This window comes from Schistocerca gregaria, chromosome 3 (genome assembly GCF_023897955.1).
Source record: "Schistocerca gregaria isolate iqSchGreg1 chromosome 3, iqSchGreg1.2, whole genome shotgun sequence".
NCBI lineage: Eukaryota > Metazoa > Arthropoda > Insecta > Orthoptera > Acrididae > Schistocerca > Schistocerca gregaria.
Window position 1 is genome coordinate 428,748,973 of NC_064922.1, and position 17,189 is coordinate 428,766,161.

General features: G+C 42.5%; 1 protein-coding gene across 4 annotated transcripts in view; it reads right to left on the reverse strand.

Moving 5' to 3' along the window:
* Positions 1-17,189, reverse strand: part of LOC126354628 (transmembrane protein 117-like) — a 483,273-nt gene that overhangs the window by 112,369 nt on the left and 353,715 nt on the right. For all 4 annotated transcript variants that reach the window (XM_050004396.1, XM_050004394.1, XM_050004395.1 and 1 more), the window contains one exon: positions 8,599-8,855. In XM_050004396.1, coding sequence (XP_049860353.1) covers positions 8,599-8,855 — 257 coding nt within the window. The remainder of the gene's footprint in view (positions 1-8,598; positions 8,856-17,189) is intronic.

The window sequence follows — 17,189 nt, forward strand, 5'->3', positions numbered from 1 at the left end:
TCTCGTGGTTCTTCTAAATCACCCAAGACTAATATGAGATCTGCTTTGCAAATCTGTATATTCATGGCCCAGTATGAGCGCACAAAAAGTTGTTATTGTATTCGGAAGCGACGGTCTGCAGGTCTGTATCTTAAGCTAACGTGAGCCACCACCAATACGATGGACACATCACCGAAAGAAGATTACGGCCGGGTCTTTGGAGATGGAGCACAAGCTCGCATTGTGTTAGGGTAGGGAAAGAAATCGACCATGCCCTTTCAAAGGCATTCCCTTTGAGTGATTTAGGGTGCCACGGGAAACATAAATCTGAATGACCGATCGCCAATCTTATATCGCAATCGTCCCAAATACGAGTTCAGTTTCTCACCACTGTATCAAATAGCTCGGTGATGACATGTGGACAGCGTTCTAATGTATAGAGTGTTTCGCATTCGTCGAAAACAATGCCATTAAAATAATAATAATTTAATCGTTAAAATAGTCGGAAAGTGCTTAAGTTACGGAAATCTTTGGAGCTCAGCTACTAATTATAAGGAATGAAATAGAGATGCATGAGTATTTACCCTGATGGATTTGTCTCAATGGCACCAGCAAAAACGTTACTAACTTTACCACGCCTCTCAAAACCAGCAACTTTCTTGTTTATAAAGGTGATTGTAGTGAAGTACTATACAACCCCATCAGTTTCTAGTGATTAATCCACCAATAACCATTCTTATATGAGCGACAGAAGAATAAGCAATTGAAGACTTTAAATCAACCTGACGAAAACAAATGAATCTAACAATAACTCCATCAGATAAACCCAAAGACAACCAGAATAATTCAACCAAAAATAACAAATAACCTTTATTACACGAAAAACTCCATAACCACCTAGCTTTAATAAAACACCAGCAAGAATTATTCTACCAGAAAGAGGGGCCTCTACATGGGCCTTGGGAAGTCATAAATGAACCAAAAATATTGACATCTTAACTAAAAAGTCCAAAAACATAAAATATAAAATAATAAGAACCAAAATCAACCAATAAAAGAAAATACAGAGTATTAGAAAAATCATAAACCCTAAATAAAACTAACAAAAAAGGCAATCTAGCAACCAAAATATAAAAAAATAGGTAAACACCAGCCTGCAAACGCTCAGGTTCAAAACCCCAAACCTAAAATCAAGACCAAAGTAGGAACCAATCTAACCTAAAAAAAATAAAAATAAAGAAGACTTAATCTAGCAAACGAACAATAAATTATAATTATTAAAATCAAAACCATAAAAACAAAAAAATTAAAATGATAAGAACTTAAATAAACTGAACCTCTAGCAGTAATTATTAAAGAACAAATCCAAAAACTCAACAAAATTAAACTAAAAGATAAATAATGAATACCATTACCGGGGTAACATACTTCTTTGTCTATTTCTGAAATTAACCAAGGATTGAGAATGTATCGTGAAACATCCAGTAGGACCTGTCAAACGGTATCTCAACAAATAACCTCTAAATATAGTACATTATCTGACGACGCCTTGCGCAACCCACAGCCGGTCTCCTTTGTTATTCTAGGCCAATGCTGCTACTTTTCCATGTCTACTGACCTCGAGGCGCTCTTAAACTACTATGCTGACCTCGATATCCACGGGGGTTGAACTTTAAAACGTTTCTCCCTTTGTCTGAATTGTCTTATTTGTAGAAACGCCTATATTTGATTTTAGTAATGAAGATTTTTCAGATATATTTAATATAAATTATTAAAATGCCGTTTTTCGTGCGAACGTAGATCCCTGTTTGCGCACATCATCGAATTGTTCTAGATAAAACTGCAATGTTACGACTGTAATTCTATTAACAGGGAGTAGTCCCTCACATCAGCAACTTGCATAACAGAAATAAAATGAACTCAGAAAATCAATATGATAGTTCAGATGCAAGGTTTATTGTGCCGTAACTGTCTTTTCACGTCATTTTACATTGCTTTTTCTTCCATTATTAATTAATTTTCCGTAAACGAAAGGTTAAACACACACCCGACGCTCTTTTTTACACCACTGATTTGTAACCAACAGCACATCTGACGGTTAGCGTAGGAAAAAAGACAATTTTCTGATCTCAGTAATAGTGTCTAGCACTTGTGAGACGAGACAAAGTGAAACTATTGTTTTCCTATGTAATAAGTACATTTTTCTACCGAAATACTGCTGATGCAAGCAACGCAGGAAGTAAATAAGAGGCAGAGGGGGAGGATATAATGCGTATTACGTGGTGGATGGCCTCACTGACGATATGGGGTCATGTTGTGAGAGGGGGGGGGGGGGGCATGAGGAAGGTAACGCAAAACTTACACTGCAAACTGCAAATCACGAAAACGTTATATTGTATGTTTCCGTATTTAGTTTATTGAGTGTTTGAACCGAAGATAGAAAATTAGACCGGCAGTTGCCATGAAGTCTTACGCGAAATGACTCAAAACGAAACCCGAGCCTACTCATATTAGGTTAAGTAAGATTACGTTAGTCGACGTACGAAATCAACAGCACGCAGATTAGATTAGATTAGATTAATACTTGTTCCATAGATCATGAATACGACACTTCGTAATGATGTGGAACGTGTCAGGTTAATAAAAGATGTCTGTACAAGAAATTACATTACACAAAATATTGCATGACACTAATGATTAAGTTTTTTTTTTTTACTTAGTTTATATCTAAAAATTCAGCCAATGAGTAGAAGGAGTTGTCATCTAGAAATTCTTTTAATTTATTTTTAAATGTTAGTTGGCTATCTGTCAGGCTTTTGATGCTGTTTGGTAGGTGCCCAAAGACTTTTGTGGCAGAATAATTTACCCCTTTCTGTGCCAAAGTCAGATTTAACCCTGCATAGTGAAGATAATCCTTTCTCCTGGTGTTATAGGTTGCACACTGCTATTACTTTTGAATTGGGTTGGATTATTATCAACAAATTTCATAAGGGAATATATATACTGTGAGGTTACTGTGAGGATCCCTAGATCCTTAAATAGATGTCTGCAGGATGACCGTGGGTGGGCTCCAGCAATTATTCTGATTACACGTTTTTGTGCAATGAATACTTTTCTACTCAACGATGAATTACCCCAGAATATGATGCCATACGAAAGCAGTGAATGAAAGTAGGCATAGTAAGCCAATTTACTGAGATTCTTATCACCAAAATTTGCAATAACCCTAATAGCATACGTAGCTGAACTCAGACGTTTCAGCAGACCATCAATGTGTTGCTTCCAGTTTAACCTCTCATCAATGGACACACCTAAAAATTTTGAAAATTCTACCTTAGCTACAGACTTCTGTTCAAATTCTATATTTATTACTGGAGTTGTGCCATTTACTGTACGGAACTGTATATACTGTGTTTTATCAAAATTTAAAGAGAGTCCGTTTGCTGAGAACCACTTAATAATTTTGTGAAAAACATCATTTACAATTACATCACTTAGTTCATGGTTTTTGGATGTTATTACTATACTTGTATCATCAGCAAAAAGAACTAACTTTGCATCTTCATCAATGTGTAATGGTAAGTCATTAATGTACATCAAGAACAGTAAAGGACGGATGGCTTCTCGGAAACAGGGGGATATTTCCGTAAACGAGATTCTTGTAACAACTTTGGTGAGGTTTTCAGATGAAAAGCGCAGTTGTTTACTGACGCCGTTCTTAAGTAACCGGTCTCAGGAAATGGATAAAACATCTTATAATTGTATACTGTTGCCTAGATATTAAAGGCGTTGAGCCTGGAACCCTTTAACAGCAGTTAGAATCATGGATAACTGGTTACATTAATGTGATGCGTACGATCGAGTTCTCCAGATTTGGTACGATCCGGTACGATCCTTTTACGATATCTTTTGAAGGGATGACCAGTAAAAGTCATGGTATCGCGATAAAGACCGCCGGCCGGAGTGGCCGAGCGGTTCTAGGCGCTACAGTCTGGAACCGCGCGACCGTTACGGTTGCAGGTTCGAATCCAGCCTCGGGCATGGATGTGTGTGATGTCCTTAGCTTAGTTAGGTTTAAGTAGTTCTAAGTTCTACGGGACTGATGACCTCAGCAGTTAAGTCCCATAGTGCTCAGAGCCATTTGAACCATTTTTGCGATAAAGACCGTCACGCGAAGTTTCGTAGAATTGTTGATGTGGTAGATATTTACTACGTTCAGCTACATAATGTACCGAACGAAATTCTGCCCACGAAGAAGCTAAGTATGCTTTTGTGGGCTCCAGACCATTAAATGATCGAAAGAGGCCATTTCAAAATAGTGTATATGAATGTTGAAATGTAGTCTGGCAGATCTGGCATACTTTGCGTCTGGTTGAAACGTGCATTGTCAGCTAAATATTATTGGCAAAATCGCAATGAAACAAGTGCATGCGAACGGAAAAGCACTGTACTTAAAAAAGATCTGAGTGAGCGTTTAATGGTTCCAGATCATTAAATGATCTAAGAGAAATATCGCAGAGTCGTGTCTAGAATCGTTGAAGCCTATTCCAAAGGAGAATGGGTAGAAAGGCAGCAGATTGTTACTCCCGACGTTGTTGTTGTGGTCTTCAGTACGAAGATCGGTTTGATGCAGCTCTCCCTGCCACTCTGTCCTGTGCAAGCCTCTTCATCTCCGAGTACCTAATGCAACCTGCATCCTTCTGAATCTGCTTACCGTATTCATCTCTTCATCTCTTGGTCTGCCTCTACGATTTTAACCTCCCCCCTCCCCGCCCCGCAAACTTCCCTACAGTACTAAACTGATCATCTCGTGATGTCTAGGAATATGCCGTACCAACCGATTCCTTCTTATAATCAGGTTGTACCACAAACTTCTTTAATTATCAATTCTGTTCAGTACCTCCTCATTAGTTACATGATCTACGCACCTAATTTTCACCGTTACGGGATCACATGTTTGTTAGTATTCCGTGTCATATGAGAGGTTTGAGTCGATCATGGGAGAGTGCACGGATAGTCGAGATGGTGAAGTCGTCCGGTCGCGATAAACGGGAAATCCGAGTTTGAACCCTATTCCAACACAAATATTCATGTCTCACCAATAGATATGATTTCCAAGCCTTATACAGCTGACGTTATTCGGAAGTGTGATAAAATTTCGTGTATCATATGGGTTGTGAATTGAAGCGTAACTAACCTAGAATACGGACAAATGAATTCTTCGACCAGAACAATACCTATACTCACAAATTCGCCGTTGGGATAGCAAAAGAGCAAGAGATCGGTTTGGAAATACGTTGACGAGTATCTGAACAGGGACACAGCTACCTTAGTAGCGTGCAGCACTCCTTTTCGCCCTCTTGTCAGTCAGGAACTCTACTTGACACCGAAACCGTTGGAGAGCCACCCTACTCCAAAAGCGCTCAACCTCCACTCATGGCGAGTGGGTGGGGTTGAGTGACGTGTCAGTCACCTGACAAGCCCAGCTGTGCCGTCCGTCGTGGCTACACGACCCACCCTCGTCAACACAGCGGCTGGGTCTTATTCGTCTTTCTACAACACCATAGGTTTAGTCTAGTATAGCTATAATGATTCAGTACGTAAAAAAACTTATTTAGAGGAAATAAGTTTTTCCTTTAATAAAGAGGTAATATGTCGCTGTAAAGGAGCTTTCTGCAACTTTACATCGAAACAGTTCTTAAAGTTAATATCCTCTTCAGCTGCGATTACTGTACAGTTGCCGGCCGAAGTGGCCGAGCGGTTCTAGGCACTACAGTCTGGAACCGCGCTGCTGCTACGGTCACAGGTTCGAATCCTGCCTCGGGCATGGATGTGTGTGATGTCCTTAGGTTAGTTAGGTTTAAGTAGTTCTAAGTCTAGGGGACTGATGACCGCAGATGTTAAGTCCCATAGTGCTTAGAGCCATTTGAACCATTTTGAAAATATCGTAATCTACTCAGTTACTATATATTTTAAAATCGTGAAAAGAATGTTTATTGCTTATATTGGATTCTTCTACCAAATATCATAAATGCTAAAATTTTTTATGTAAATTTCCAGATCGAATGTCATATATTCAGAATTTTCAGTTCCAGGACCTTACTTAGACGTCAGCATCTCTTTAGAAGGAAGTAAAAGTCCACAAAAATTAATCATCTTCGCACTTTTAAAATTATTCTCGTGGTGCTCATAAAGTACCCAAAGGTTAGTAGTACACGTTATTCAAAATGAGTCGATGTTGATAAGTGTGTGCTAAAAGATATTTTCAAGGTCTTTCAAATCAGTGTCTGTGTAAAAAGCATGTTGTTAATAGTGGTCAACAACAATCAACGAATTTTTTTAAAAACTTTTTGCGGTCGGCGTGAAGTACCCACCTCCCCCACCTTGCTAATGTGCCTTAGGGAAAACGCTTTGGTACTGCTAGGGTTAAGAACAGCAGAGGGTTTATACGAGGGGGGACCGAAAAGAAACTGGACTCAAAGAGAGTGCTGCCACTCGTAGACGTAGTGCAGGGTTCTCACGCTAGATGGTGTTAGTAGAGACCTTCCTGCAACAGCTGTGCAGATGGCGTCAGTGTAGAGGTGAACGTGTAAGTGTGGTATTGTATTTCTCTGACTTTTGTCGGGTTACCTCTGCGAAATCGTTATGGCAACTATAAAAAAAGAAAGAGTGTGTGTGAAATTTTGTTTCCTGCTTAAAAAAACTGCAACGGAGACATAGCAAATGCTTCAGGAAGCTTTCCAGGAGGACGCTATGAGCCGCACATAGGTTTTCGAGTGGTTTGGGTGCTTTAAACGTGGTGATATGTGTGTTGAAGACCAAGCTCGTTCTGGACGCCCTTCAACAACGTGAAATGAGGAGAACATTGAAAAGGTCCGCCAAAAGATCAACGAGGATTGTCACCAAACGATCGACCAAATTTCAGCAGAGACAGGAATCAGTTGGAGCTCGTGCCAGCGGATTTTGAGTGAGGATTTGCACATGAAACGTTTTGCTGCTAAATTTGTTTCGCACCTTCTCACACAGGAGCAAAAAACCGTCCGCATGAATGTGTGTCAGGACTTGAATACAGAGACTACACGTGATCCAAACTTCTTGAACAAAGTCATTATAGGGGATGAGAGTTGGTGTTATGGGTATGACCCACAAACCCAGCGAGCGTCAAGCCACTGGAGGACTCCCAACTCTCCCAGACCAAAAAACGCAAGGCAAATGGAGTCAAATGTGAAGACGATGACCATTGTCTTTTTTTATGTTCGTGGAATTGTGCATCGGGAATTCATACCCCCTGGCCAGACTGTTAACCAGCACTTTTACATGGATGTTTTAAGGCGTCTGCAGCCGGCCAGGGTGGCCGAGCGGTTCTAGGCGCTACAGTCTGGTCTCAGGTTCGAATCCTGCCTCGGGCATGAATGTGTGTGATGTCATTAGGTTAGTTAGGTTTAAGTAGTTGTAAGTTCTAGGGGACTGATGACCTCAGAAATTAAGTCCCATAGTGCTCGTAAGTCTAGGGGACTGATGATCTTATATGTTAAGTCCCATAGTGTTCAGAGCCATTTGCATCAATTTAAGGTGTCTGCGAGAGGATGTGAGGAGGAAACACCTGGAACTTTGGCAATTAGGTGACTGGTTTCTGCATCACAACAACGCTCCAGTCCACACGGCCTTACGAGTGACCCACTATTTCGCATCTCAAGGTGGTCTGTCATTCCCCACGCCGGACCTAGCCCTGGGCGACTTTTTCCTATATCCACGAATGAAAAAAAAAGCTAAAAGGGGAGCGTTATGACGACGTGGAGGCGGTGAAAACAGCTTGGCAAAGGGCACTGGACAATATCAAACCTGAAGAAAAAAAATGGTTCAAATGGCTCTGAGCACTATGGGACTCAACTTCTGAGGTCATCAGGCCCCTAGAACTTAGAACTAATTAAACCTAACTAACCTAAGGACATCACACACATCCATGCCCGAGGCAGGATTCGAACCTGCGATCGTAGCGGTTTTGCGGCTCCAGACTGCAGTGCCCAGAACCGCACAGCCACTTCTGCCGGCCAAACTTGAAGAGTTCCAAACATGCTTCCAATAGTGGGAAAGGAGACTTGACAAGTGCATCGCATGTAATGGTGAGTATTTTGAAGGTGACTAAAGTAATTTTGTAAAAAGTTTCATCAATAAATTTTTAATGACAACAATGCCGTTTCTTTTGGGTCCCCCCTCGTAACATCTCTGCGGGGTACTCCGGATATGACCTTGTTGTCATTAGATGACCTCCTGTCGATTATTACGAACTGTGACCTTTCTGACAGGAAAGGATGAGGATAACGTAGAGCCAGCCGGAGTGGCCGAGCGGTTCTCGGCGCTACAGTCTGGAACTGCGCGGCCGCTATGGTCACAGGTTCGAATCCTGCCTCGGTCATTGATGTGTGTGATGTCCTTAGGTTAGTTAGGTTTACGTAGTTCTAAGTTCTAGGGGACTGATGACCTCAGAAGTTAAGTCCCATAGTGCTGAGAGCCATTTTAATAAAGTAGAAAAATAATTTTCCGTTGAAAATCATGCATCCGTTCTGCAGTCAAAATGAAGTAGACAAAGTCAGAGAGCGAGCAGCTGTGGCGACTGACCGGTGGTGGAGAGGAAGTCTTGGTTGAGGTGGTCCCAGCTGATCCAGTCGCTGACGATGAGCGTGACGACGACGGCGGTGGCGACGACGGAGCCGACCCAGAAGAGCAGGATGCGCGGCACGTTGGAGCGGCGCCACACGGCGCGCGCGCTCCGCGCCCACTGCGGGTACAGGTTGTCCTGCAGCATCATGTCCGTCACCATCAGCGCCGTGATCAGGTCGCCCAGCCAAGTGCCGCACGCCGCCGCCTTCATCACGCTGCAACACGCCACCAGCCGCCTCTGCTGCACCGCTCATACCACACAGACACTGAAGCAGAGATATGTAACAGGCAGAATACGGCGCTGCGGTTGGCAACGGCTGTGAGGGACAACAAGAGTCTGGCGCACTTGTTAGATCGGTTACTGCTGCTACAATGGCAAGTTATCAAGATTTAAGTGTAATCCATTAAAATTCGGGCATACAGCCGCGCAAATAAAATTTCTTCTACTGATATTTCGGCCGCGTAACGTCCGGCCATCTTCAGAGCGAGTCACAAGCCTGACGACAATTTTTTTTTCCTTTATTGAGTTTCGATTCCCCCTGAAGGGGGCGGGCTGGCGGCAGCTTATTACGCCGCTCTTCAGCCTACAGAATTTGTTTTAAAAAGATGAAGATAATAATAAATAACAGTTGGCGATGAAATCGGTGACTTAAAGGTAAAATGGCAGAAAATTCTGGAACTTAAAACATAAAACACAGGGTTGAGGTGCGAATAAAATACACAGGAAGCAGAAAAATAATAGGCAGACAATTAAAAAAACAGGACGACAGTCTGGTTTCTGTCCGCAAGAGATAAAAAATGCACACCCAGCGACAGCATGATTTCTGTTCGCAACACTGTGGAAAGACGCACAACACTGAACACTCACTTAAACACTGCACTAAAAAGTTGGCACAAATATGACATACCACAGCTGAGAGCAGGTGGGGGGAAACTGGACAGATAACGGGAAAAAAAGGGGGGAAGGCAAGGAAAAGTGAAGGGGGAGGGGGGAAAGTAGCCAATGGAGGATGAGGATCCATCAGAGGGGTGGGGAGCGCCGAGCAGACGTGCCAGAGAGTGGGGAAAGCAGAGGAGGGGAATACAAAATGACTCGGGGGGGGGGGGGGGTTAGAAGGGAGATAGGGAGAGGTTAGGCGGGGAGAAACACAGGGTGGAAGGGGGGGGAGGAAGAGGGAGCCCAGGGAAAGGACGGAGGAAAGGAGGGGGTTGCAGATCAGAGTTGATATGAGGGATAAATGGAGGGAGAGAGAGCATCAACTGGGAGGGGGAGTTGATGAAAGCCACCTTGGGAAAGGAGATGTAGGATGTAGAGATGGAGGGTAGGGGGGAACTGACGACAAGGTGCCAAGCGCGACCTTATATGCTCCAACGCGGCGGTACTGAGCATGCGAGTCACAGATGCTGGTCGGCGGCAGAGACATACGATTACACATGCACCACCTGTGGAGAATGCGTACAGACATTCGATTTTCTTATAGATGTTTGATCGGCCGCGGTGACACGATGACGACTTCTATGAAATTTAATTACTCCAAGAGCCGGATTCCATGCTTTGTCCAAATTATAACAATTGTCTCTGTTTATTAAATTGTTGGCTAATCGAATTTCTATAGCTTCCTTGAATATAGATTCCCAAAAAGAAGAGGTGGATGTTAAAATCTTCACATCACTGTAATTCATGGAATGACCCGTATCAACACAATGTTCGGCCACAGCTGACTTGTCTGGTTGTAATAAGCGTGTATATCTTCGGTGCTCCACACACCTCTCATGAACGGTGCGTGTTGTTTGACCTATGTATGACGGCTCACAATTTCCGCAAGGAGTCCGGTACACACACCCGCCTTACGAAGCAGTAAATCGTCCTTCACAGAGCCGAGTAAAGCCGCAATCTTCGTGGGGGGGGGGGCGGAAAATCACCTTAACACAGTGTTTCTCAAGAATACGGCCTATCTTTGAAGAAAGAGCACTCACATAGGGCAGAAACGCACTAGATGTGAAGAAATTACTGTCTTCTTCCCCATCACATACCTGCTTTTTAGGTTTTACATCGAAAGCTCTACGAATTTGTTGCGGAGAATATCCATTCGATTTAAAAATCTGTGAATCGCATGCGCAGTACCGCCGCGGTAGAGCATATAAGGCCGCGCTTGGCACCTTGTCGTCAGTCTTGTGACTCGCTCTGAAGATGGCCGGAAGATACGCGGCCGAAACACCAGTAGAAGAAATTTTATTTGCGCGGCTGCATGCCCGAATTCAATGGATTATTCATTACGCCGCGAGAAGTTGAAAATGCACAAGATTTAAGTGTGTTTGAATTTGGTGTTACAGTCGGCACACGGGCGATAGGACACAGAATCTCAGAGGTGGAGATGAAATGGAGATTTTCCCGTACGACCATTTCACGAGTCTACTCCGAAAATCAGGAATACGGTAAAACATCAAATCTCCGACATGGCTGCGGCTGGAAACAGACCCTGCAAGAACGGGACCAACGACGACTGAAGAGAATCGTTCAACGTGACAGAAGTGCAAGCCTACCGCAAATTGCTTTTTGCGGATGATGCTGTAGTATATCGAGAGGTTGTAACAGTGGAAAATTGTACTGAAATGCAGGAGGATCTGCAACGAATTGACGCATGGTGCAGGGAATGACAATTGAATCTCAATGTAGACAACTGTAATGTGCTGCGAGTACATAGAAAGAAAGATCCTTTATCATTTAGCTACAATATAGCAGGTCGATAAATTATCTGCTACAGATCTTTCTAAAGCTACAGAAGAATGATGAAGATTAGGTGGGTAGATCACGTAACTAATGAGGAGGTATTGAATAGGATTGGGGAGAAGAGAAGTTTGTGGCACAACTTGACTAGAAGAAGGGATCGGTTGGTAGGACATGTCCTGAGGCATCAAGGGATCACAAATTTAGCATTAGAGGGCAGTGTCGAGGGTAAAAATCGTACAGGGAGACCAAGAGATGAATACACTAAGCAGATTCAGAAGGATGTAGGTTGTAGTAGGTGCTGGGAAATGAAGGAGCTTGCACAGGATAGATTAGCATGGAGAGCTGCATCAAACCAGTCTCAGGACTGAAGATCACAACAACAACAACAACATCTGGGAGTAGGCATTAGGAGTGATTTTAAATGGAATGACCATATAAAATTAATCGTCGGTAAAGCAGATGCCAGACTGAGATTCATTGGAAGAATCCTAAATAAATGCAATCCGAAAACAAAGGAAGTAGGTTACAGTACACTTGTTCGCCCACTGCTCGAATACTGCTCACCACTGTGGGATCCCTACCAGATAGGGTTGATAGAAGGGATAGAGAAGATCCAACGGAGAGCAGCGCTCTTCGTTACAGGATTATCTAGTAATCGCGAAAGCGTTACGGAGATGACAGATAAACTCCAGTGAACAGTGAAAGACTCTGCAGCAGAGACGCTCAGTAGCTCGTAACGGGCTGTTGAAGTGTCGAGAACATACCTTCACCGAAGAGTCAAGCAGTATATTCCTCCCTCCTACGTATATCTTGCGAAGAGACCATGAGGATAAAATCAGAGAGATTTGAGCCCACATAGTTCTTTCCACGAGCAATTTGGGACTGGAATAGAAGGAATAAGCGATAGAGGTAGTCAGAGTACCCTCCGCCACACACCGTCAAGTGGCTTGCGGAGTTGATTTCAATGTTGGGCCATCAACAAGTGTAAGCGTACCAACCGTTCAATGAAACTTCATTGATAAGAGCTTCGGAGCCGAACTACACAACACAAAGCTTTACACGTCGCCTGTGGCCGTCAACACCTACATTGGACTGTTGATGACTGAAAACGTGTTGCTTGGTCGGTTGAGTCTCGTTTCAAATTGTATCGAGCTGACTGAAGTGTACAGGTACGGAGACAACCTCATGAATCAATAGACCCAGCATGTCAGCAGGGGACTGTTCAAGCTGGTAGATACTCTTTAATGGTGTGGAGCGTGTGCAGTTGGAATGATGTGGGACCCCTGATACGTCTAAGTAAGACGTAAGCATTCTGTCCGATCACCTGCATCCATTCATGACAAATAAATAAAAACACCTACAGCCGTCCTCATGATTTTATTTTATTTTGTCGGTACGAGTTTCAACTCTTCAGTGCGTCATCTTCGGGTTGTTTTTGATGCGATACACATTGATATGATCCCCATGTATAACACATCAGTTGCCAGCATTACTGGACACACAGATAATGTGTCAGCACTCCAACCATAAACTGCCGTTGAACGTCGCTCCAGACCTCTGCGTCCAACTTCACTACCGTCTTTGGTTTCGGCTCTTGAGGATGATTGGGCTGCCATTACTCCACGTATATTCAGACACGTCATTGAAAGTGTTCCCAGCCGATTTCAGGTCGTAAGAGTGGACAGACGTCATATTCACGTCCAGCAGCAGGTGTCCAGATACTTTTGATTAGATAGTTTATCAGTGCATAGAGCACCTCCAGGTTTTGCCTCGTAATACGCGCCGTAGTATATTTGCACTTGGAAGCAAGAGTTTCAAAACCTGTAGACAAGTCAGCCACTCCATTCTGTCCACGGAATTAGTTCGCGACTGCAGCCAGGCAACAGATTTCCAAAGCGAAGCACTGTCGTGCCTTCCTGGGCAATTCAGAGGCTCCATCGACTTCCGTGTACGTATTATCGTTTGCCACGTTACAAACGGTGCCAGTGTTGAGCTCCTGTAACGTAATTTGAAAATTTGGAGTGATGGTCTGTCCATTGATGGGTGTTTATTTTCTGTATGTCTTTTAGTTGTTAATTAACTAAACAAACATTGTTTCCTGCCTTGTTTCACAAATTTTATTATGGTTACTGCAAAACCTAGGTTTCGGGTTATAAGCCCATTTTCAAGTTCATTACTAATTCCAAAGATAATAGTGCAAAGATAAATATGATAATAAGGCAAAGATAGTCATCTCAACTTTTTAATGTATCGATTCTTGGCTTAACGTAAAATTACTTCAATTACCGTTTCTTTTTTTTCTTTCTTTCCGGTTGTCGTGCAGTCGTCTTTTGGAACCCTGTATAAGCTTGACTTATCCTGTCGTTTGTCTCGTCCTCACAGACCTTGTAGTGCTTCTGTGTCTATGTAAGTTCATCCCTTCTTTTCTGTAATCTCACATTCTTCATCAAAGTAGTTTTACTAAGTTCCATGTTTCATAAACCGAACTTAGTTGTCATATTAAGCCAGCTACGATTATCGGAATCATAGTTACATAGTTTTGACAATGTGTCCATTCTTCATTTAATACATTTTTAAAACTATGTCTCTGGTTTTTATTTATGCAAATTCAACATCTATGTACAGATCTGTGCCTTCCATCAAAGAACATTTTACCAAAAGCGTTTATATTTTCTCGTATACTGATTTCCATATTCCACAGATAATTTTCGGAAAATAAAGAAGCATGTAAGCAATCTAAAAGCAGCAAGAAATTCTAGAAAACTGTAAGCTTTCGTTACCACAGGATACTTTAGAGTTGCTCGCTTGAGGTCTTACTAACTCCCCGACTGCGGAGAAGACTATAGCCACGTGGGCAACAATTCCGATACGATTCATGAGTTCGTATGTAGAATAGCCAGAGCATAAGAAATTGAGCAAGGTAAAACAGGAACATAAAAATTATTTGAGCAAGCTTTTCGTATAACACGCTTTTATATCGAACTTAAAAAGTGTAAAATAGTTTTTCCTGGTCGGATAAAAATCCGAAATTTGTGATTGTGAATTTTTAGCAGATGTGAAAATGTTTGTATGATCTATAATTAGAAAAGTGGGTAACATACTGCAGACAATGGTTAGGAGCTGAACTATTCACTCATTAACTATGTGCACTGTGTTGACACATGCCTACACATGTACATATGCGGTAGCATTAGTATCGCCTGCACGAGGTAAAAAGTTGTCATTTGTACGCAGGTGATTCATGTGAAACGGTTTCCGACGTGATTATGGCCACATTATGGAATTAACAATCTTTGAACGGAGGATGATGGTTTAAGCTAGATGCTTGGGACATTCCATTTCGGAGATCGTTAGAGAATTTGATATTCCGAAATCCACAGTGTCAAAAGTGTGCCGAGAATACCAGGTTTCAGGCATTACCTCTCACCACGAACAATGCAGTGTCCGACGGCTTTCACTTAACGGCCAGGAGCAGCGGTGATTGCGTAGAGTTGTCAGTGCTAACATACAAGGAACACTGGGTGAAATAAGTGCATAAATGAATGTCGGACGTATGACACACGTATCCGTTAGGGAAATATGGCGATTTTGGCTTTAATGGGCTACGGTAGCAGACGGCCGACGCGAGTGCCTTCGATAACAGCACGACATCGCCTGCAGTGCTTCTCCTCGACTCGTGACCAAATTGATTGGACTCTAGATGATTGGAAAACGGTGGCTTGGTCAGAAGAGTATCAGTCTGAGTTGGTAGGGTTCGAATGTGGCGCAGGCCCCACGAAGCCATGGACCAAAGTTGTCAACAAGGCACTGAGCAAGTTGGTGGTGGCTCCAGAATGGTATGATCTGTGTTTACATGGAATGGACTGGGTCTTCTGATCTTCTCCTACTTGGAGACCGTTTGCAGCCATTCAAGGGCGTCCTGTTCTCAAACAACGATAGATTTTTTGTGAATGACATTGCGACATGTCACCGGCCACAATTGTTCGCGTTTGGTTTTAAGTACATTTTGGACAACTCGAGCGAATGATTTAGCCACCCGGATCGCCTGACATGAATCCCAACGAACATTTATGGGACGTAATCGTGAAATCAGCTCGTGCACAAAAGCCTGCACCGGTAACACTTTCTCAATTATGGACAGCTATACAGGCAGCACGGATGAATATTTCTGCTTGAGAGTAGCAACGACTTGTTGAGTCCACACCACGTCGACTTACTGTGCTAAACCGGGTAAAAAGAGGTCCAACTCGATATTAGAAGCTATCCCAAGACTTTTGTCACCTCAGTGTACTGCATGCGCTCCATATTTCGCGCTATAAATGTTACAAGAATTTTCATAGCTATTTACATAACTGTCTATATTGTCTGTCTGAGCTAGGAGAAGTTATTTTTTGCTTTTAGTCTGATGTAAAAACGTGTTATATTAAAACGTTTGGTTTTATTTAAATAATTATTTTCTGCTTTTTAACCTTCTGTGAGAGAAACTTTTCAGTCGACTCAAACCTCTTGATGAGATTACAACAGCGACATGCGGTAAACTTCAAGTTTACTAGAGAGATTCGAGCTCACACAGAGGCTTATCAGCAACCGTTCTCTTGCGAACTACTTGCGACTGGAACACGGAAAGAGGGGATTGTCAGTGTTACACGAACTACCGTCCGTCTCACGCCAGACAAGAAGGCGAGTTAATATTGCAGTGTCAGCCAATTCTAGCTATGTTGAATGTTTCAAGTCTGTAGCTTTTCGGGAAATGATAGTCGTAAATAAAGTAAGTAAAGTTCTCTACACCACACACTACACAAGAAAGCGAAGTATTATTGCATTATCATCCAGTTCTGAGCCATGTTAATCGTTTCAAGTCTGTAGCTCGTCGCGAAGCTAGTTTAAAATCAATTGCTAAATCTGCACCAAACAGATAACAGACGGACAACAGAGCGAGTTAATAAAAACGTAGTTAGATGAGTAGTATATACCAGATTAGGTTGAAATTGCTCCAGGCATCCCTAAGTTAAGGTTTTATATCACCCCTTTTCACCTTCACCCTCAGTTCTAGGGGTGATATGGAGGTCTTACAGTCACAGTAATTTTTTCTAGCTTGCAAGTGATACGTGTGCCTAGTTTGGTCAAAACTGCTTGAGGTGTTAGAGAGGTGCACCTGTAAATCAAATGAGAGATCGCAGCCTCGTTCTGCAGCAAGTAATTTAAGCACATTGTGCCTGTAGGGGAAGTTCAGTCGTCTATGCATATGGTCAGGAAAGTTAGTGGTGCTGTTACTTTTATCCTTAATGGAGCGTTTTCAACACTTTTTTTAGGTCACTTTATTGTCTGTCTGTCTGTTTGGTACAAATTTTGAAACTGATTTTAAAATAAATTCCCGTTGAGCTACAGACTTGAAATTGTAGACGTAGCTTGTTACTGGATGGCAGTGCGAAAGCGTGTTGGTAAGAACCAGCTACATGTAATATGAGTGGAGCTTGGGGTGAAAACGTGATGACAAAGAAGCGTAATGCAGAGCACTGTCCGTCCAATTGGAGTCACTGCGCGACGGCTGTGCCACACTGTAGCACTGCCAGCCAATTATGAGCTACGTTTAAAATTTCAAGTCCCTAGCTCATCGGGACGTTAGTTTATTAAAAAAATAGCAAAATTTATACCGAACAGACAGACAGACAAGAAAGTGACCTAATAAAATCGTGCTGGAAATGCTCCGTTAAGGAAAAATGTAACAGCAACACTAACTTTCCTTATCATTTGCAGAAACGACTAAAAGAAACAAAATTCCTCTCGTTTCCTTGCTCACAACATTGCATAGTCTTCA